The 23364-nt window shown below is 35.7% G+C and overlaps 2 protein-coding genes across 2 annotated transcripts in view; one reads left to right on the top strand and one right to left on the bottom strand.

Moving 5' to 3' along the window:
• The window catches only part of LOC107496262 (receptor-like protein 54), a 103136-nt gene extending 89355 nt beyond the window's left edge, over positions 1-13781 (top strand). Inside the window, exons 2-3 of the mRNA XM_021127074.2 lie at positions 1374-2963; positions 12635-13781. Of these exons, the coding sequence (XP_020982733.2) occupies positions 1374-2963; positions 12635-13620 (2576 nt within the window). The 3' untranslated portion in view covers positions 13621-13781. The remainder of the gene's footprint in view (positions 1-1373; positions 2964-12634) is intronic.
• On the bottom strand, positions 4704-5815 carry LOC107496287 (putative DUF21 domain-containing protein At3g13070, chloroplastic). The gene is made up of 4 exons (XM_016117507.3): positions 5772-5815; positions 5336-5427; positions 5189-5254; positions 4704-4978 (listed from the first exon to the last, which is right to left on the bottom strand). Exons 1-4 carry the CDS (start codon positions 5800-5802, stop codon positions 4847-4849), a joined length of 321 nt encoding a protein of 106 aa, XP_015972993.1. The 5' UTR covers positions 5803-5815; the 3' UTR covers positions 4704-4846.
• Positions 13782-23364: the final 9583 nt, after the last annotated feature.

Genomic DNA, 23364 nt, shown 5'->3' on the forward strand with positions numbered 1-23364 from the left:
CATAATAATAATAATTATAAAAAATTTCAGTTACAAATATTCAAATTCTACAACTTATACATATTAAGACTCTTACTATTCTTCATTTCTTAATCTCTTATACTAATGGTCAAAAATTCTTTAAATTTAATATAACATTTTCATATATTTTTCATTCTCATTCATTTATTTTTTTCATTATTTACAAACAAAAAAAACCGTAAAAAAAAAATAAAGTGTAGCCATTAATGCAAATCGAAAAATGAAAAAAAAAGAAAATGCAGTTTTGTATAACTCTAATATAAATAACCTATGTCTTTTTTAAAAATAAATAAATTCAAAATTTATTTATAATATGTTCTCTAAAATATTTTTAATATAACATTTATTAAAATATATTATATAGTATAAATAATCTACTCTCCGCGCATTGCGCGGGTCTCACTCTAGTAAATATTCTGTCCAAAGAAAAAAGACTAATCAAATGGAATTATTTCTTAACATGGACATGGATCGTGCCCCTTTTGTCATGAACTTCTTTTTCTTCCCATGCCCATTGATTTCCACATATAATACCAATATTGACCTTAGTTTTAGCTTGGTGAGTCAAGCTAAGTTCATCCACAAATGCCTTGTATCATGGAAATAAAATTATCTGGGTCTCGGGTTAGAAGAAAACTAAACTTAAATTATGAATTAGTGTTGGACATTGATAGATTGGAATAGTATGAATATTATTGGTAGCTGTACTTTTAATCTAGAAATCATGCATTGGCTGGGTATAGGTGCTTGTAATTCCAGTTTAAAAAAATATCTATAAATAGATGGATCCTAATTGATGAGTGACATATCAATACCATTTTCAAGTAAGAGATATATACATAAAATAAGCAAAAGCTTGAATCAATAATCAATGGGGTGTTTGATGTTGTTGGTTGTTAGAGTGGTGTTGTGTGTGTATATGTTTATGACGTTCCAGTTTGCATGTTTGTCTTCGCATCTATGCCATTCTCAAGAAAGCTCTGCCTTGCTTCACTTTAAGACTCAATTCATTTTTAACACTTCATTTATTGAATATTATTATGAGTATGAGTATGAGTATGAGTATGAGTGCCCCCATGTTTATCCAAAGATGAGTACGTGGGAGAATGGGACAGATTGCTGCTCGTGGATGGGTGTCACGTGTCATTCTGTGTCTGGTCACGTGATTGGCCTTGATCTCAGTTGTGGTGCACTTGTAGGTAATATGAATTCAAATAGCACTCTTTTTCATCTTACTCATCTCCAAACACTCAACCTTGCTTTCAATTTTTTCAATTATTCTCCATTGTCATCTCAGTTTAGTAAGTTTGTGAGTCTCACACACTTGAATTTATCTAGTAGTGGGTTTGAAGGTGATATTCCTTCTCAAATCTCACACCTTTCCAAATTACAGTCACTTGATCTCTCTTGGAATTCTGGTTTAAAGTGGAAAGAAACAACTTGGAAAAGAATGTTGCAAAATGCAACAGTTTTACGTGAGATTGTATTGGATGAGACAGACATGTTTTCCATTAGCTTAAACCCTTTGTCCAAGTGGTCTTTCTCTTTCTCTTTGGTTACTCTTAGTCTTCGTAATACTGGAATAAGAGGATACTTGACTAGTCACATTCTATGTTTACCCAATCTTTATGAGCTCCAGCTATACGGAAATGGAAACATTCAAGTCCATGTTCCAAAGTTGAACTGCAGTGCTTCTCTTAGTTTTTTGGATCTTTCATCGTGTCAATTCTCAGGATCACAAAACCCTGCTTCCTTTTTTAACCTTACACATCTAACATATTTGCACTTGTCTGCAAATGGATTTAATGGTTCAATCCCACCATTGCTCTCAAACCTTCAGCATCTCACTCACTTGGACCTTTCAGGGAATGAATTCACTGGTTCGTTCCCATCATTTCTTTCAAACCTTCCTCATCTTGTTTACTTGGATCTTTCACTGAATACGCTTAGTGGTCAAATTCCAAATGTGTTTGATAGGCTAACCAATTTGCAATCCCTTCGCCTTTCGTATAATAATTTCCAAAGGAAGTTGCCATCCTCATTATTTGCCTTAATTCAACTCTCTTCCTTGGATTGTTCTTATAATGAAATTGAGGGACCACTACCTGACAAAGTAGCCTTTTTAAATCTCACTACACTAGACCTAAGAGGCAACTTATTGAATGGGACAATCCCTCAGTGGACCTTATCCCTCAAGTCTCTGAAATACTTAGATCTATCAAATAACAGATTCAGAGGGCACATAAGGGAAATTACATCTTATTCCTTGGAGTATTTAGGCTTGTGCAATATTAATGAGCTCCAAGGAAACTTTCTAGAATCGATTTTCCATCTTGTCAACCTTACTCATTTGTACTTGTGTTTAGACAATTGGAGCGGTATTGTCCACTTCCCACTCTTCTCAAAGCTTCAAAACTTGGAGTATCTTTATCTTTCAGGTTGTACTTCATTATTGCTACAATCTGAAACTAGTGTTAATCACACTTTCTCCAATTTGTGGGCACTGCAGTTGCTTTCTAGCAATATTACTGGTTGGTTGGAATTCTCAGGAAAATTTCCAAATTTAGAATATCTTCAATTGTCCAACAATAGTCTTCAGGGAAAAGTGCCAGAATGGATACATGGTATGGATTCATTAACTTATTTGAATCTCTCACACAACAATTTTACATTGATGGACCATTTCCCATGGTATCAACTTGACTTCCTTGATCTTAGTTTCAACTCGATGGCTGATGACATTTCTTCCTTCTTTTGTAATGCAACCTTTCTGGAAATTATCAACTTGTCTCACAATAACTTCACAGGAACATTTCCACAGTGCCTTGTCAATGGCTCATTCCTTAAAGATTTAGATCTACAAATGAACAAACTTCATGGAACTTTGCCAGATACCTTTTTGGATCTTACTACACTGAATCTCAATGGCAACAATTTCGAAGGTCTATTGCCGAAATTTTTGTCCAAATGCTCAGGACTTGTGGATTTAGATCTCGGTAACAATCAATTTGAGGACACATTTCCCAATTGGCTTCAGAATTTATCAAATTTGGAAATATTAGTCTTACGAGGCAACAAGTTGTACGGTCAGATTGCAAATTTGAAATCTGAAAAGATATTTCCAAGTTTGATTATTTTTGACATATCATGCAATAACTTTAGCGGCTCATTACCAAAAGCATACATACAAAATTTTCAAGCCATGAAGATTGTTCATGATGTGCAAAGCGGTTTGTCTTATATTGGAACAAATTGGTCTGATGTTCACAACCGATTTGGATATCACATTTCTATGGTTGCAACAATTAAAAGAGTCAGTCTTACTTTTACTAAAATTCCAAATGCCTTTGTAATTATCGATTTGTCAGAAAACAAATTTGAAGGAGAGATTCCAGATGTGTTTGGAGAGCTTGAAGCACTCAAAAGCCTCAACCTTTCACATAACAACCTCATTGGTCCTATTCCCCCCTCTTTGGGAAATTTGACGAATCTTGAATCATTGGACCTCTCCTCAAATATGCTTGATGGGAATATTTACTTAATCTTTCCAACAACCATCTTGAAGGATCAATACCTCAAGGAAAACAGTTTGACACATTTTCAATTGATTCTTATGAGGGAAATATGGGGTTGTGTGGATTTCCATTGTCAATTCAATGCAATAATGTCCCTTTGCAACAATGTCCATCTTCTGAGGCTGAAGACAAATTCGGATTTGGTTGGAAACCAGTGGCAATAGGATATGCATGTGGAATGGTACTTGGAATTGGCTTGGGATATTGTGTTTTCTCAATTGGAAAGCCTCAATGGCTCGTGGTCCTCTTTGGAGGTAAAAGGATCAAAAGGAGGAGCCGTGGAAATCGCCAGCGTGCAAGAACAACTCTGTTTCAGCTTTTGGTTGTAATGTAAATGTGTAATAAGTTTATGTCTTGTGCTTTTGTGTTTTCCATGTTTTATTTAGTTTGGTGTCGTATTTTTCTTTTACTTTTTGGATGTCTACAAGTCTTGACGATATTTATAGTAAGTACTTGTTCAATAGTGGTAAGAAATGTTGCAAGTAAATTCTGTTTTCAAAATATATGTATATGTATGTGTGTTTTCTGATTGTTAATTCTTTTAGTAATTATGTCAGAGCAATTGCCAAACTATTAGGAATATCTCCAATACAATATGATTGTTTTTTTCTTCTTTTTTTTTATGATGACAATCTAAAATGATTTGATAAAAAAAAAAATACTAATTCTCGTGCAGTAATAAACAAAAGTCATTAATTGTGGTATCCATCATCAAGTAATAGCTGGTCCCAACTCCTAGTGCAAGTTGAAAATGTCTCTATATTCAAAACGAAAATTAAACCATCTATACTTAGTAGAAATAAGAGGATAAAACTCTGGTGAAGATGGAAAGTACTTTACATACTTTGATTCTTAATCAATTATTTGATTAGTCCGATTAGGTTGTTCTCTAGAATTAAAATGTTGTGTCCCTAAATAGTAGCAGCAACTTATATATATTAAGAGACCCGAAATTCTAAAACAGATTTACCATACTGCTAATAAGCACATTTAATTAACATATAAAATCTATTTAACCTTAACTGTATAAGTCTCTTCAAAATATAGCAAATGCACAAATGTTCCAAACTACTACAGACAACTTAACATAATAGTTTAAGCTTTAGTCACCCAAAAAATAATAGTTTAAGCTTTTAAAAGAATTGGTTCATACCAATTATATTCTAAGTTCTAATGTGAAATCCCCAAACTACTTAATCTTTTGTTTTAGACCTATTAACAAGTTGAGATGCTGAAGATAAATATGTAAATCAAAAGTAAAGAACCTCTGGCATCTTGATGTTCAAATCTTCAGAGAGCTGATCAATAGATGTGTTCGCATCAACGTCAAATACACCCTCAGCTCGCATTACTATGTAACCAGTTTTTTTCTGAATCTCCTCCTGTAGAATCGCCCCGAAAGTACATAAAGAAGTTTTCTTATAGTAAATCAGCATGTCATCATTAAGCAGCAAAGAGTTGTGGCCATATAGATTTAAACAAGTAAGAACTAGGAAAAGTTAAAGGCTAATAATAGCCTACATATAATGCGAGAAATGCGTAATAAGCCACTAATATCTGAATCGAGTGCAATGACTTATACTAAGCCTTACCTTTGAGTCATTTTCATCAAAGATTTCACCAACAATTTCCTCAACAACATCTTCAAGAGTTACAATCTGTAAATAGAAATATATATATATAGATTCCGTAAGCATCACAAGGTGAAGACTTCTAGAACTTATATGCAGATTACAGACCCCCACAGTTCCGCCATACTCATTAAGTACAACAGCCATGTGAACCTTCCTGATTCGAAACTCTCTAAGAAGATTCCAAACGGACATTGAATCTGAAAATACCAGTAACAACTAATAAGAATGTATTCGCCAAACACTCTAAATCAATAAAACAGATATAAGTGTGTTGCTATCAAGCATAACCCAATAGCTTCATAAAACCACAAATTGACTGATTTACACTAAGGATGAGATTTACATCTCAACTACCATTTTCATAACAAACTCAAATGTTTTAAGCAAATATAGCACAAAGTCATAATATAATTTCAAATGAACTACTGAATTTAAAATGTAAAGACTGTTCAAAATTAAATCATATGATTAAACCTACTGAACTTGTTTGTGTCTATAACCTCTAGTATATTTTGTGCGAACACAAGATAGAATAAGTTACCGGGTACGAAATATGCAGGCTTGTGAGCCATATCTCCAACTGTAGTACTTTCTTAAGAAAGAATAAATAAATAAACATATAAATAATTATAAACAGTGTTGAAAAGGAATAAAAAATCTTATGATAAAAAAAGGCATTCATATAAAAAGAACTATATGCCCTCTTAAGACAGTTAAGAGGCACTGTCATATTCATTCATAAACCATACAGCCAAACCAGTAATACAATCAAATATTGATATTTTGATAGACTTTAACTAGCATTGTACTCCAATGGCTTTTTTGCCTCCTACCTTTGTGGCCTTAGGTTTTTGACATTGGCACAAAGAGATGCATATAAAGTAATGTATACCTAATATTGTGTTCTTGTGTCAAATCTTGCCAAACAGGTAGCTCAATAACTTCTAGAACCATATATTGCATAAATGAAAACCAAAGAAATCATAATGTGAGAAGTGCTTCTTAATTGTTAATTAATTCGATACCAGATTTCAATATGTAATTCATGCATGTGATGGGTTCGGGTATAGGTGGTTGTAATTCCAATTCGGCTATAAATACATGGATCTTGATTTATGATCATAAAACCATAAAGGAATAATCAATAATGATGTTGGTGGTTGTTAGAGTGGTGGTGTGTGTGCACATATTTATGCTGTTTCACTTTGCATGTTTGTCTTCTCATTCATGCCATCCAGAAGAGAGTTCTGCCTTGTTTCACTTCAAAACCCAACTCTGCATTGATTTGATGTTGTACTTTTATTTTACTTTAATTTATGCATGTCTATAAATCTTGATGATATTTATAGTAAGTGCTTGTTCTATAGTGTTAGAAATGTTGCAAGTAAATTGTGATTTGATCATATAAGTGGTTCTTTCTTACTCCAAAATTGCTTCTTGCACCTTTCAAATACATTATTCAATATCTTATATGTTTTTCTGATCTATTTAATTAATATAATTAAGCCGACAAAATAGAGAAGCTATAATTTATACCACAAAAATATAAAATAAAATAATCTGAGACTATTATTATGCAATGATCGTATTGAATTCTCACTGTTTTGTGTAATCCAATAATTTTAAATTAATAATTTTCTTATTGTGATTATGTGATAATATACCAGATTATTATTAAAGTTAATAGTTGATATGATGATTTTTATTAAATAACATCGAGTGAAGAAGGAAAAAAAAAAACTACACAGTGCATTCATTCAATTCTAATTAAATAAATATTTATTATTCCTACAGTTTTAAATAAAATTCTATTATATTTCATTATACCTGTATGCAGTGAGTCTAATTCTGGATAAGGTTTGGGTAGAATAGAATCAATTTCTCATCAAAGACGTTATAAATTTAATAATCTATTTATCTATTCTTAATAAATTAAAGTAAATGAATCTATATTATTTTTAAGATATTTTTTTTTATTAATGACATGTCAGCAACATCGTTTACTTGACAAAATTATAGAATTAATCACTTATTTTTTGCCAAATAAACTATTATTTTTAAATTAGTAAAAAAATAAAATATACAAAAACATACAAATAATAGAAATATATGTAAATTAGGCTGCAAAATTACCAATGACAATAATTAGAAATTAATAATATCTAACCAAATTTGTAGCCTACAAGAATCCATATTCCTATATTTATTATATTTTACCGTTATAAATAATACAATAAATTTATAACCCCAATAATTTATTTATTAATTTTTATAAATAACTCATTAAATGTAATAAACCAGAAATTATTTTTAATATGGAAAGGGAGATGGTGTTTTGGTTGAATATTGATATTTGAAGTGTATTACAGTATTGTGGAACTCGTCCAACACGCCCCCACGTGTTGCACCACGCCCCCCACGTGTTGCACAATACGCTGCCACGTGTCCACCACGCCCCCCACGTGTTGGCCAGAATGCTGCCACGTGTTGCACCACGCCCCCCACGTGTTGACTTTTTACCTACAAAATCCACCTATCTGTAATTACACCAAATAATCCCATTTTCCAAAAAAACACCAATATCTCTTCCATATAAAAAAAAATCAGCCGTAATAAACATCCATATTACAAATATCATAATAATCTATTAATCATAATAAATTTTACGTTACAAATATTCAAATTTCATACTATTTGAACTACTTACATAAGTCTCTTATCACCTATGAAGCACGGACACTTTGCTGAGTTGCCGTGTCTACGTGTCGGACACATTTTGGACACGACACTCACCGACACTCGTCCGACACGCGTGTCTGCTGTGTCCAAACCGTGTCTCAATAAAAAATAAAAAATCTTCTCCGAACACACTTGAACACACTTAAATATCATCACATGTCAATGTGTCTGGTCTTATTCTTAATGTATACTTTAAAATCAATAAAATATTAAAATATCATTACGGTTTATCTAAAAAATACTTTATATTTTATATGTATGCGTGTTCCCGTGTCATGTAAGATTTTAAAATTCGCGTGTCGGCATCTCCCGTGTCGTGTCGTGTCCCGCGTTCGTGTCAGTGTCCATGCATCATAGCTTATCACTATTTCTTCAAATAACATCAAATTTAGCAGAAAAAATTTATTTTCGCACTACACAACATCTCAAACTTACTTAATGGAGTATCATTCTTTGGACAATATCACCAAACAAACAGACAATTGATTTATCAAAGTTCGTGTGGTTCGTCTATGAGAAACATGAACACCCACAAATGAAAAAATAATTTCTTTACTTAGAAATGATTATATTAGATGAAAAGGTACAAAACAAACATATTTATTGTATTTTTACATTGTATTTTTAAATTGAACATTTTCAACACTATTTTAAATTTGTATCACTTGAGACATAGTCAGACAAAGTGGATCAAAAAAAAATATTAACAGATAATTTCATTTTATATTATTTCAATTATTCTTATTAAAAATAACTTATTTAAAAAAAATTCTACACATTTTTGTTCTTTTTATTGTTGATGTTATTAGAAAACTGCATGCACATCAAGAGATTAAGGAGAAAGAAAACTATACAAATTCAAGACACATTTTCGGAAGAAGAACATACATGCAAAGATGAAAGAAACAACACAGTAGAAAGTGCATACAATTCAACAATTCATAAAGAACATATTTTCACAAGAATCTACGATCAGAAAGATGAAAGCAACCATTCTAACAATAACGAATAAAGAAAAATAAGGACGAGCGCTACGTAAGAAGACTAATTCCATCAACCAAAACAAATGCAAAAATCAAACAATCAAATAAAAATGTCATTTTATATAACTCTAACATTTAAATTTTTTGTACTATAAATTATTTTAAACTAAACACCTTTTAAATTTAACTTTAATTTATACATATTTAATTTAATTTTATAAAATATAATATTTTTAATATTTATTATATACTATATATAATTAGTTTATCGCCTGCACGATACACAAGTCTCATTTTGGTTCTCAACTATTAATTTCAGATCCTGATAATTGCAGGTGAGTCTTCACCATCAATTAATCCCGCCAAAGACGTTGCGAAATTTTCAAAGTAAATGAACATTTCTTCTACACGTACGTAGTGGGTTCTACTTTGTGGAATTTGCATGCACTTGTTTTCCACTTTCTTTCTCAATTGTCCATTATTCTCATCACTAACTAATCAAATAACATTATTTTCACGTAGTTTCCAAACTTCCCATTCTATATGGACACCCATCCTGCACTGTTGTCTTCTGCGCGTCTTCACCATTAACAATAATGAATGAGAGAGAAAGAAAAAAAATAGAATAAAACATAATAGAAGAATAAATTACAATTCCGAATGTAAACAAAAATAATTTGGATATAAATAGAGACTGGATCTTGAATCTATTTTATCCCAAAGGATATATATTTCCAATTTAATTTTTTAATTAACATAAATATATTAGTAGATGATTACTATATAAGAAAATTTGCATTAAAAGCACATTAATTTTTTTATTTTCACCCTTAATTTCATTTCCATCTCTATAACAAATCCTATGTATGTTACTTTTTCAAAACAAATTGTAACTGAATTATACTATTAATGAATATTTAAAAAACCTCTAGTATAAATAATACTCAATTAGCCCAAACAAAAGGGGGAGTGGATCCTCTCCAGTGAGAAAAAAACTGGATGGTATCGAGTGTTCAATCTAACCATTCATTGTGTTCTCTCTCTTATTTATTTCTGGTCTCACTCATAGAATCAAAGGTGATAGATCACACTGGATTCTATCAATTGTTAAAAAAACTGGAGAGGATGGTAATCAAATGGAATTGTTTCTGACAATGAACATGGACTTGGATCGTGCCCCTTTTGTCATGAACTTCTTTTTCTACCCATGCCCATTCATTTCCACATATATATAATAACAATATTGACCTTGGTTTTATATTAGCTTCTACTATCCGTCTTAATTTGGACAAATTAAATGCTTGGTGAGTCAAGTTAAGTTCATCCACAAATGCCTTCTATCATGGAAATAAAATTACGTGGGTCTCGGGTTAGAAGAAAACTAAACTTAAATTATGAATTAGTGTTGGACATTGATAGATTGGAATAGTATGAATATTATTGGTAGCTGTAGCTTTTAATCTAGAAATCATGCATTGGCTGGGTATAGGTGCTTGTAATTCCAGCTAGAAAAAATATCTATAAATAGATGGATCCTAATCGATGAGTGACATACCAATACCATTTTCAAGTAAGCCATATATACATACAATAAGCAAAAGCTTGAATCAATAATCAATGGGATATTTGATGTTGTTGGTTGTTAGAGTGGTGTTGTGTGTTCATATGTTTATGATGTTCCATTTTGTATGTTTGTCTTCGCATCTATGCCATTTCCAAGACAGCTCTGCCTTGCTTCACTTTAAGACCGAATTCATTTTTAACACTTCATTTTCTGAATATTATTATGGGGATGAGTGCCCCCATGTTTATCCAAAGATGAGTACGTGGGAAAATGGGACAGATTGCTGCTCATGGATGGGTGTCACGTGCCACTCTGTGTCTGGTCACGTGATTGGCCTCGATCTCAGTTGTGGTGCTCTTGTAGGTAATATGAATCCCAATAGCACTCTTTTTCATCTTACTCATCTCCAAACACTCAGCCTTGCATTCAATGATTTTGATGGTTCTCCATTGTCATCTCAGTTTTGTAGGTTTGTGAGTCTCACACACTTGAATTTATCTAAATGTGAATTCAAAGGTGAAATTCCTTCCCAAATCTCACACCTTTCCAAATTACAATCACTTGATCTCTCTTTGAATGATGATTTGATGTGGAAAGAAACAACTTGGAAAAGAATGTTGCAAAATGCAACAGCTTTACGTGAGATTGTATTGGATCATACAGACATGTCTTCCATTAGCTTAACACCAAACCCTTTGTCCAATTGGTCTTTCTCTTTCTCTTTGGTTACTCTTAGTCTTGTTTTTACAGGAATAAGCGGAAACTTGACAAGTCACATTCTTTGTTTACCCAATCTATATGAGCTCAGTCTATTTGGAAATAGCAACATTCAAGTCCATGTTCCAAAGTTAAATTGCAATACTTCTCTTAATTTTTTAGATCTTTCATCATGTCAATTCTCAGGATCACAAATCCCTTCTTCCTTTTCTAACCTCACACATCTAACTTCTTTGTACTTGTCTGGAACTTATGGAGGTGGATTCAATGGTTCATTGCCATCATTTCTCTCAAACCTTCATCATCTCACTCACTTGGACCTTTCATTCAATGCATTCACTGGTTCGTTCCCATCATTTCTTTCAAAACTTCATCATCTTGTTTACTTGGATCTTTCACAGAATATGCTTAGTGGTCAAATTCCAAATGTGTTTGATAGGCTAGCCAACTTGCAATCCCTTCACCTTTGGGATAATAATTTCCAACGGAAGTTGCCATCCTCGTTATTTGCCTTAACTCAACTCTCTTTCTTAGATTGTTCTAATAATAAAATTGAGGCATCACTACCCGACAAAGTAGCCTTTTTAAACCTCACTCAATTATCCTTACCAGGCAACTTATTAAATGGGACAATCCCTCAGTGGGTCTTATCCCTAAAGTCTTTGAGATACTTAGATCTATCAAATAACAGATTCAGAGGGCACATAAGTGAAATTACATCTTATTCCTTGGAGCATTTAGATTTGTGCAACAATGAACTCCAAGGAAACTTTCCTGAATCGATTTTCCATCTTGTCAACCTTACTCATTTGTGCTTGTCTTCAGACAATTGGAGCGGTATTGTCCACTTCCCACTCTTCTCTCAGCTTCAAAACTTGGAGTATCTTTGCCTTTCAGGTTGTAGCTCATTATGGCTAAAATCTGAAACAAGTGTTAATCACACTTTCTCCAATTTGTGGGCACTGCAGTTGCTTTCTAGCAATATTACTGGTTGGTCGGAATTCTCAGGAAAATTTCCAAATTTAGAGGATCTTGAATTGTACAACAATAGTCTTCAGGAAAAAGTGCCCAAATGGATACATGGTATGGATTCATTAACTTATTTGAATCTCGCACACAACAATTTTACATTGATGGACCATTTCCCATGGTATCGACTTGAATACCTTGATCTTAGTTTCAACTCGATGGCTGATGACATTTCTTCCTTCTTTTGTAATGCAACCTCTTTGGATGTTATCAACTTGTCCCACAACAAATTCACAGGAACATTTCCACAGTGCCTTGCCAATACCTCATCCCTTGGAGATTTGGATCTACAAATGAACAAACTTCATGGAACTTTGCCAGATACCTTTCTGGGTCTTACTACACTGAATCTCAATGGCAACAATTTCGAAGGTCTATTGCCGAAATCTTTGTCCAAATGCTCAGGAATTGTGGATTTGGATCTCGGTAACAATCAATTTGAGGACACATTTCCCAATTGGCTTCAGAATCTATCAGATTTGAAAATACTGGTCTTACGAGGCAATAAGTTGTACGGTCAGATTGCAAATTTGAAATCTGAAAAGATATTTGCAAGTTTGATTATTTTTGACATATCATGCAATAACTTTAGCGGCTCATTACCAAAAGCATACATACAAAATTTTCGAGCCATGAAGATTGTTCATGATGTGCAAAGCCCTTTGTCTTATATTATTGACGCCAGAACAGAATATGACAGTTCTATGGTTGCAACAATTAAAAGAGTCAGTCTTACTTTTACGAAAATTCCATATGCCTTTGCAATTATCGATTTGTCAGAAAACAAATTTGAAGGAGAGATTCCAGATGATTTTGGGGAGCTTCATGGACTCATAGGCCTCAATCTTTCTCATAACAGACTTGTTGGTCCTATTCCCCACTCTTTGGGAAATTTGACAAATCTAGAATCATTGGATCTCTCCTCAAATATGCTTACTGGGGATATTCCTACTGAATTGGCAAATCTGAACTTTCTTGAAGTCTTGAGTCTTTCCCAAAACCAGTTGGTGGGACCAATACCCAGAGGAAAACAGTTTGATACATTTTCAAACGATTCCTATGAGGGAAACATGGGGTTATGTGGATTTCCATTGTCAATTCAATGCAACAACAATGTCCCTTTGCAACAATGTCCATCTTCTGAGGCTGAAGACAAATTTGGATTTGGTTGGAAACCAGTGGCAATAGGATATGCATTTGGAATGGTACTTGGAATAGGATTGGGATTTTGTGTTTTCTCAATTGGAAAGCCTGAATGGCTAGTGGTCCTCTTTGGAGGTAAAAGGACCAAAAGGAGGAGCTGTGGAAACCGACGGCGTGCAAGAACAACTCTGTTTCAGCTTTTTGTTGCAATGTAAATTTGTAATAAGTTTATGTCTTGTGCTGTTGTGTTTTGTATGTTTTGTTAAATTTAGTGTCGTACTTTTACTATATGGATGTCTACAAGTCTTGACAATATTTATAGTAAGTACTTGTTCTATAGCTGTAAGAAATGTTGCAAGTGAATTCTGTTTTCAAAGTATTTTTTCTTATATATATATATATATATATCTGTGTGTGTGTGTGTAAGTTTCTTTGTCCAAAACTTCTTCACTTGCACCTTCCAAGTATGCAAAGACTAGAACAACTATCATTATTATGCATGGATATTATATGAGCACGCATCTGATTTTTTGTTTAGCGGTTAGGAGGTAAGGTGTTTTGATTGTTCATTCTTTTAGTAATTATATTAGAACAATTGCCAAACTATTAGGAATATCTCCAACACAATCTGATTGGTTTTTTCTTCTTCTTTTTTTAAGTAATGTCAATCTAAAATAGTTTGATAAAAAAAAAATACTAATTCTCTGGTATCCATCATCAAGTAATAGCTGGTCCCAACTCCTAATGCAAGTTGGAAATGTTGTTATATTCCAAACGAAAATTAAACCATCTATACTTAGTTAGAAATAAGAGGATAAAACTCCGGTGAAGATGGAGAATACTTTACATACTTTAATTCTTAATCAATTATTTGATCAGTCTGATTAGGTTGTTCTCTATAATTAAAATGTTGTGTCCAGTAATAGTACTACTTCTCTGTTTACAATACTAAAGAAGAACAAATATAATATTAACGATTAAAGAGCTCAATATGTATTGTTTATAAAAGGTATGCTATTGTGACAAAGTATTTGAGATGTGAAGCACTAGAAAATATAAATATTACAATGCAACCAAACATGGATTCACACGTGATACCAGGCCACAAACAGCAATCTGTTCCATTTTCCCATCCATCAACTTTTAGTGAGTTCTTGAGTTGAAGCAAGGCAGAGTTTTGGTCAGGATGGCATAAAGGCGGAGACAAAGATGAAGACGAAGAGAAAGAAGTGAAGAACAGATGTAGACACAAAATGATTTGAAATTGCAGCAACAAAATTGACCCCATGGCCTGATATTGATTTGGTTCAACAGAAACTGGTTTACTTGGGACTGAAGAAAAGAGGCAAGAATGATATATAATGGTAAATAATAAGCAACTAATGAGGATTTATATCCAACTAAGATGCAATGCAATTCAATTAACTAATCTTAAGTACATCATTTCTACTCTAAACTAAAATACACATGAACATTTTTTAATATTGGTTATGTTAACAATTTATATATGATCATAGTTTTATGTGGATGATGATTATTCTGCTTATTTCTGCCCCCATGTTTATCCAGAGATGAGGACATGGGATAATGGGTGAGATTGCTGCTCATGGATGGGCGTCACGTGCCACTCTCTGTCTGGTCACGTGAGTGGCCTTGATCTCACTTGCAGTATTGCCATCTCAGTTTGGTAAGCTTGTCAGTCTCACACACATGAATTTATTTTATTGTTGGGTTTGAAGGTGAAGTTCCTTCCCAAATCTCACACCTTTCCAAATTACAATCACTTGATCTCTCTTCTTTTTTTCATGGTTTAATGTGGGAAGAAACTACTTTGATGAGGTTGCTGCAAAACACAACATATTTAAGTAAGTGCTTGTTCTATATTGTAAGAAATGTTGCAAGTAAATTGTGATTTGATCATATTAAGTGTTTCTTTCTTACTCCAAAATTGCTTCTTGCACCATCCAAATACATTAGTCAATATCTTTTCTGATCTATTTTAATATGATTAAACTGACAAAAACAGAGAAGCTATAATTTATATCCTAAGAACAGAAATGATGACATGTTATATGAGCAACTAATTTTTATTTGCAACCTACTTGAACAAACATGGTCGAATTGAATTCTCATTGTTTTGTCTAATCCAATGATTTTAAATTAATAATTTTCTAATTGTTATTATTTGATAAATCTCAAATCATTAGATCTCTCCTCAAATATGCTTACCGGGAAAATTCCTACTAAGCTGACCCTTCTAATTTCTCTTTTAAGTCATAAATCTTTCCAGCAACTTTCTCGAGGGATCAATACCTCGAAGAAAACAGTTTGATACATTTTAAACAATTCTTACAAGGGAAACATGGATCTATGTGAATTCTCATTATCAATTCAATGCAACAATAATGTCCCTCAACAACAATATATATCCATCTTCTGAGGTATGCATGTGGAATGGTATTTGAAATATGCTTTGGGATGTTGTGTTTTCTGAATTAGAAAGCCTCAATGGCTTGTGAGAATCTTTGGAGGTAAAAGGATCAAAAGGAAGATCATGCAAAAACAATGTTGTGTTTTCTGAATTAGAAAGCCTCAATGGCTTGTGAGAATCTTTGGAGGTAAAAAGATCAAAAGGAAGATCATGCAAAAACAACTTGCTATGTACAACTTCATTGGAACAAGTAGAAGACTACCAAGATCATTATTACATGGGAATTCTGTTTCAGTTTCTGTTTGTAATTTGATTCTTTACTTTAAACATGTCTCTAAGTGTCAAGGGTATTTATACTTTTCTAAGAAGTGTGTAAATGTGCAAACATTTGAACAGATAGGGGAGTTAATTAAGTAGAGAAAGATCAATCCCTTATTATCATGATGATCATCACTACACCCATGATTTCAAAACTTGCAAAAAGGGCTAATCTCAATTGAGTTACAAGGCTTATTGGTGTAGACACCCCCCATTCCCTTTTGAACAGTTATGAATGTGTTCACATTATTGATTCTCATCTTCAATATGTACCTTCCAATTTATATATTAATATGTCTTTATATTAAATCATACAGCTATATATATACTCTTATGTCTTGTGCTTGTAGTTGTTTTTTAATTAATTTTGTTGTTGTATGTTTTTAAAGTATATTTTTACATATATACATGATATTGCAAACAAAATTGTGAGAGTATGTTATTTCCTCAGTTTATTCAACTAATTTACAATCTGACTAGTAGTCGTGTACATGCATGATTCTTGTGTCATTGAAAAGTTTTGAATTTTTTATAGAAAAATGTATTTAGTAAAATAATGATTTTTCATCTTCTATCCTGAAAAAACTGTCCACTCTATCAATCTATTATCTATTATCTATTATATATTTCTAATTTTATAACTAAAATGTGTCACATGTCATTCCTTCATTATAATTGGAATTAAATATTTCCTTCCAAAATTAAGGAATTCTTCCCTCCTCCATACTAATTTTACAACAAAATGTGTCACATGTCACTCACTCTTTGCAATTGAAATTAAATATTTTCCTCCAAAATTAAAGAATTCTCCCCTCCTCTATACTAATTTTACAACCAAAATGTGCCACATGTTACTTCTTTATTGCAATTGGAATTAAATCTTTCCCTCCAAAATTAAAGAATTCTTTCCTCCTCCATACTAATTTTACAATCAAAATGTGCCACATGTTACTCCCTTATTGCATTTGAAATTAAATTTTTCCCTCCAAAATTAAAGAGTTCTCCCCTCCTCCATACTAATTTTACAACCAAAATGTTCACATGTCACTCCCTCATTGCAATTGAAATCAAATCTTTCCCTCCAAAATTAAAGAGTTCTCCCCTCCTCCCTCTTCCTTTCTCTATCTCTCTTATTCCTTCAACCACTCTATCTATTTTATATATCATTATTAATACCAATGACTAATTTCTAATTTCACAATCAAAATGTGCAACATGACATTCTTTAATTGCATTAAAATTAAAATTAAAATATTAAAATTGAAATTAAAATATACCTATATTATGTATCATATATTACTATCTAATTTAATAATCAAATGTGTCACATGATACTTTCTTATTAAAATTGAGTGAAAATATTTTTTTTCAAAACCAATAAACTTCCTTTCTAAATTCTCTCATCTACCTCTCTCTATTTTTCTATTTTTTTCTACCATTTTTACTGTAAAACCCAGAATTTTCAAAAAATATTATTATGAGTTAGTTTCAATTTATATATTCATTAAAGACTTTACCTTTAGAAATTATTTTATTAAAAGTAATTAAATTAAGTTTTAATAATTAAATTAGAAATTTTACTTAATCTTATAATATTGAATAATTTTCTATATTTAAATTATAGAACTTAATAGTTATAAAAGAATAAGAATTTTATATGATTTAGTTTAAATAATTGAGATTTTAAAATTTAATATTTTAACTTTTATAAACAAAGAAAATTAATTATATTACTGTTCATACCCTGACCCAACGCTAAGGCCCAGGATCCAAGTAAAAAGGCCCAACCCAAAAGAGTTGAACCTCACACTACACAAACCAGATGCCACGAAGTCGGCTATCTTCACGACTTGCTCTAAAGAAGACGGTACGAGGATCAGCTGGCAGATAAACCCTCCCTCAAGAGGATAACTGCCCCTAGAATCTCTTTAACCACTTCCAAGAGCCATATCTCAACCACCCTAAGATAAAGGGACAGTTATTCCCCTTAAAAGGTGGAACTACTCCAACGGTGGTTATGGGTCTATCCCTATAAATACACTGACACTTCTCAGGTATCTAAGAAGTCCCAATACTCTCTAGACCTGTTTTGCTCCCCTTACTGACTTTGGCATCGGAGTGTCTTTGCAGGTACCACCCCCCTTTTCCTTACGAACAAGTCGGATGGAGCCCGTGGATCGTCAGCCCACTCTCAGGCCTCCTCTTTCATACGTTTGGGCCAACCAATACCGTCCAGTCCATTAATCTCCGGTTACCCATCGTAACATTGGCGTCGTTGCCGGGGACCCGAGAGATCGACCAGTGATGGCGGACAGATCCCCCGAAGAGGGTCATGTGGAATCAGATTCCAAACAAGAGAATCTGGATACCGGAAACAATGACGTAGACCTGACCCTCCACCAGGGAACCAACGATCAACATAGAGAAGGTACCTCCGGAGTCAAAAATCCGAAGGTGAATTCCTCAGAAGGGCGCAAATCGGAAAAAGATGGACCATCCCATGCAAATGAACTCATGGGATTAGTCAATGTCCACCAAAGTCGCCTAGAACAGTTGGAACAGGAACGGGAGCGACAAAGGGAGACGGAAAAGAACCTAAAAGAGGAGATAGAACGACGAAAGGAGTTAGAAAGAAAACTCTTGAAGTTAGAATCCTCCCTCAAAGGTCGAAACTCCCGCGACGATCGAGAAGAGTCGCCCCTAGGAGGGGAGGACCCCTTCAGCGAGGATATAATGAGGGCAAAAGTTCTGAGGAACTTCAAAAGCCCAGATATGGACCTCTATGATGGAACCACAGATCCGAAGCATCACCTAAGCAATTTCAAAAGTCGGATGTATCTGCCTGATGCCTCCGACGCTACGCGATGCAAAGCTTTCCCGACTACCCTGTCGAAAGCAGCGATGAAGTGGTTTGACAGCCTCCCTCCGAGGTCCGTCACCAGTTTTGAAGACCTCTCAAGGAAGTTTTTGATGAGGTTCTCTATCCAGAAGGACAAAGTAAAACATACGCCAAGCCTCCTGGGGATAAAGCAGGAGGTTGGAGAATCCTTACGAGCCTATATGGAAAGGTTCAACAAAGCATGTTTAGAAATCCAAGACCTGCCCACCGAGGCAGTCATAATGGGGTTAGTCAATGGGCTTAGAGAAGGTCCCTTCTCACAGTCCATATCTAAAAGACACCCCACCTCCTTAAGTGATGTACAGGAAAGAGCTGAAAAGTACATCAACATGGAGGAAAATGCTAGACTGAGAGATTCGAGTTGGCGACCTGGGCATATCCCCTCAACAAAAGAAAGGGAGAGGGAGCCCAAGAAGAAGGAAGAACTCGGTCTCGATAGACCAAGGAAATATCACTCTTATACTCCTCTAAAGGTTTCCATAGTGGATGTATACAGAGAGATTTGCAATACTGAAAGGCTGCCACCTCCCAGGCCTATTAAAAATAAAAAAGGGGGGAGTCGCAGCGACTACTGTGAGTACCATAAAATATATGGTCACTCGACAAATGACTGTTACGACCTTAAAAATGTGATAGAAAAGCTGGCTAGAGAAGGCTGGCTCGACAGATATCTCATAGAAAGGTCGGACGGTCATGGAAAGAGAAAGCGAGACGATATGGATAGAAGAGACCCACCACCGCAGACTCCGGAGAGACATATCCATATGATCTCAGGAGGATTCGCGGGAGGGGGACTCACCAAGTCCTCTCGCAAAAGACATCTCAAGCGAGTCTACCAGGTCGGAAGAGAGTCATCCGACCTCCCCACCATTTCATTCACAAGAGAAGATGGGCAAGGAATAATCCCTGGGCATGATGACCCAGTGGTAATTACTATGATCCTAGCCAATGCCCATCTCCACAGAACCCTAGTAGATCAAGGGAGCTCAGCGGACATCCTTTTCAAGCCCGCTTTTGACAAACTAGGGTTGGAGGAGAAAGAATTAAGAGCCTACCCCGACACCTTGTACGGACTAGGCGACACACTAATAAGACCGCTAGGATTTCTACCCCTGCACACTACCTTTGGAAAAGGGGAAAAATCCAAAACTCTAAGTATAGACTTCATAGTCATCGACGTAGGGTCAGCATATAATGCTTTGATCGGCAGAGCTACCCTTAATCGACTCGGAGCGGTGGTGTCAACAAGGCAAAGAAGTCCACACCATAGAGCTCGGCGGTGCAAGGGCCCGAGAAGAGCTGCGACCACAACCGGGAGGAAAAATTGAGGAAATACAGGTCGACAAAGAGGAAGGAAAAAACACCAACATAGGAGCCAACCTAGGGGAAACCCTAAAGCAAGGGTTGATTAAGCTCCTAAGAGACAATTCCGACCTCTTTGCCTGGAAGGCCTCCGATATGCCCGGGATAGACCCCGAGCTTATGTCCCACAAGCTCTCGGTATACCCAGGCTCTTGACCTGTACAACAGAGAAGACGCAAGCTCGGCCCAGAACGAGCCCTAGCAGTGGAAGAGCAAGTGCAAGCACTCTTAGAAGCCGGCTTCATCAGAGAAGTCAAATATCCAACATGGCTAACAAATGTAGTTCTAGTCAAGAAGCAAAACGGCAAATGGAGAATGTGTGTCGACTACACCGACTTAAATAATGCATGTCCCAAGGACCCTTATCCACTCCCAAGTATTGATACCCTTGTAGACTCTAGCTCAGGGTATCAATACTTGTCATTCATGGATGCCTACTCGGGATATAACCAAATCCCGATGCATGAGCCAGACCAGGAGAAAACATCATTCATCATGCCCAGAGCAAATTTTTAATATGTGGTCATGCCATTTGGATTAAAAAATGCGGGAGCCACATACCAAAGGCTGATGAACAAAGTGTTTGCTCCCCACCTTGGGAGCTTAATGGAAGTCTATGTAGACGACATGCTGGTGAAAACCAAGAAAGAGACCGACCTCTTAACAGACCTCTCGCAAGTATTTGACACCATAAGGTCACACGGGATGAGGCTAAATCCCGCAAAGTGTACCTTCGCGGTGGAAGCTAAAAAATTTCTAGGGTTTATGCTGACACAAAGGGGGATCGAAGCAAATCCCGATAAGTGTAGAGCTATCCTGGAAATGAAAAGCCCGACTTGCTTAAGAGAGGTCCAGCAGCTAAACGGCCGACTTGCAGCCCTCTCTAGATTCTTGGCAGGATCAGCACTAAAATCCCTTCCACTGTTCTCCTTATTGAGAAAGGGATGTCAGTTTGAGTGGACTCCTGAATGCGAAGAGGCGTTCCAGGAGTTCAAAAGATTCTTGAGTCAACCTCCGATTCTGACCCGACCTATAGTTGGAGAAGACCTCGTCCTATACTTATCTGTAGCAGACAAGGTTGTCGCGTTAGCCCTGATAAGAGAAGACGAGGTCGGTCAGCATCTAGTGTATTTCATCAGCAAAGTTCTACAAGGCCCCGAGCTAAGGTACTACAAACTAGAGAAGTTTGCCTACTCCTTAGTGGTAGCCTCACAAAGGCTACGGCCTTACTTTCAAGCTCATACAATAAGAGTCCGCACGAACCAACCCATGAAGCAAATCCTCCAAAAGACGGATGTTGTAGGGAGAATGCTTCAATGGGCAATAGAGCTCTCCGAGTTCGACTTGAGGTATGAAACTCGGACGGCAATTAAAGCCCAATGCCTTACCGACTTCATAGCAGAATATGCAGGAGATCAAGAGAATAAGCCAACTACATGGAAACTCTATGTAGATGGATCCTCAAATAAGACAGGAAGCGGTGCAGGCATAATATTAGTGGATGAAAGAGGAACCCAAATAGAGGTTTCCCTCAAGTTTGAATTCCCAGCTTCAAATAATCAGGCAGAATATGAAGCCCTGATTGCCGGGTTGAAGCTGGCAGAAGAAGTCAGTGCTACAAAAGTGATGGTATATAGCGACTCCCAAGTGGTGACCTCCCAGATAAGCGGAGAGTATCAGGCAAAAGACCCAAATATGAAGAGGTATTTAGAAAAAACTCTGGAGCATCTTGAGCGCTTTGCGGAAACCGAGATCAAACATATAACTCGGGAGCTAAATAGCAGAGTAGACGCCCTATCTAAGTTAGCAAGTACCAAGCCAGGAGGGAATAACAGAAGCCTGATCCAGGAAACTCTCCAAGAACCCTCTGTGGTAAAAACAGAGGAAAAGCAAGTGGTCCTTGAGGTAACCGGATTAAAACTCGGATGGATGAACCCCTTGGTCGAATATATGAAATTCGACATCCTCCCCAAGGAGGAAAAAGAGGCTAAGAAAATTCGGAGGGAAGCACAACACTACACTCTAGTGAAAAATATTCTCTATAGAAGAGGGATATCAACACCATTGTTAAAGTGCGTACCGACCTCGAGAACCACCGAGGTATTAGAGGAGGTTCACAGTGGAATCTGCGGAAATCATCTCGAAGCCAGGTCGCTTGCCAGGAAAGTAATCCGAGCTGGATTCTATTGGCCGACCTTGCAGAGAGATGCCAGAGAATTTGTGAAAAAATGTCAACCATGCCAAATGCATGCAAATTTCCACGTGGCTCCCCCTGAGGAACTAATCAGTATAACTTCCCCATGGCCCTTTGCAAAATGGGGGATGGACCTATTAGGCCCTTTCCCCCAGGCCCCGGGACAAGTCAAATACTTGATTGTGGGAATAGACTACTTCACAAAATGGATAGAAGCAGAACCACTAGCATCCATCACAGGCCAAAGAAGTCGAAGGTTCCTCTACAGAAATATTATCACAAGGTATGGGATACCATGTTCCATCACTACAGATAATGGAACCCAGTTCACCGACTCTACCTTCAGAAGCCTGGTGGCCAGTATGAAGATTAAACACCAGTTCACCTCGGTGGAGCATCCGCAAGCAAATGGACAAGCCGAGGCAGCCAAAAAAGTCATACTGGCAGGGCTGAAGAAAAGGCTACAAGATGCAAAAGAAGCCTGGGCTGAGGAGCTCCCACAAGTGTTATGGGCTTACAGGACAACGCCCCAATCCGCCACTGGAGAAACACCCTTCCGATTAGTCTATGGCGTAGAAGCCATGACACCAATAGAAATAAGCGAACAAAGTCGAAGGGTGATTCTCCATGATGAGATCAAAAATATACAGGGGCACAAAGAGGAGCTCGATTTGCTCCCCGAAGTCCGAGAAGAAGCCCAGATAAGAGAAGCAGCGCTGAAGCAAAGGATGACTACAAGATACAACAAAAAAGTT

The sequence above is a fragment of the Arachis duranensis genome, chromosome 7 (genome assembly GCF_000817695.3).
Source record: "Arachis duranensis cultivar V14167 chromosome 7, aradu.V14167.gnm2.J7QH, whole genome shotgun sequence".
Lineage (NCBI taxonomy): Eukaryota > Viridiplantae > Streptophyta > Magnoliopsida > Fabales > Fabaceae > Arachis > Arachis duranensis.

What these genes read in the sequence shown, in the direction of transcription:
- LOC107496287 (XM_016117507.3), bottom strand. Translation starts at nt 5,802, where the DNA reads ATGGCTCACAAGCCTGCATATTTCGTACCCG. An exon ending in GCCTGCATATTTCGTACCCG is followed by an intron (nt 5,428 to 5,771) that starts GTAACTTATTCT and finishes TGGTATTTTCAG; the next exon opens with ATTCAATGTCCGTTTGGAAT. An exon ending in TTGATGAAAATGACTCAAAG is followed by an intron (nt 4,979 to 5,188) that starts GTAAGGCTTAGT and finishes GCGATTCTACAG; the next exon opens with GAGGAGATTCAGAAAAAAAC.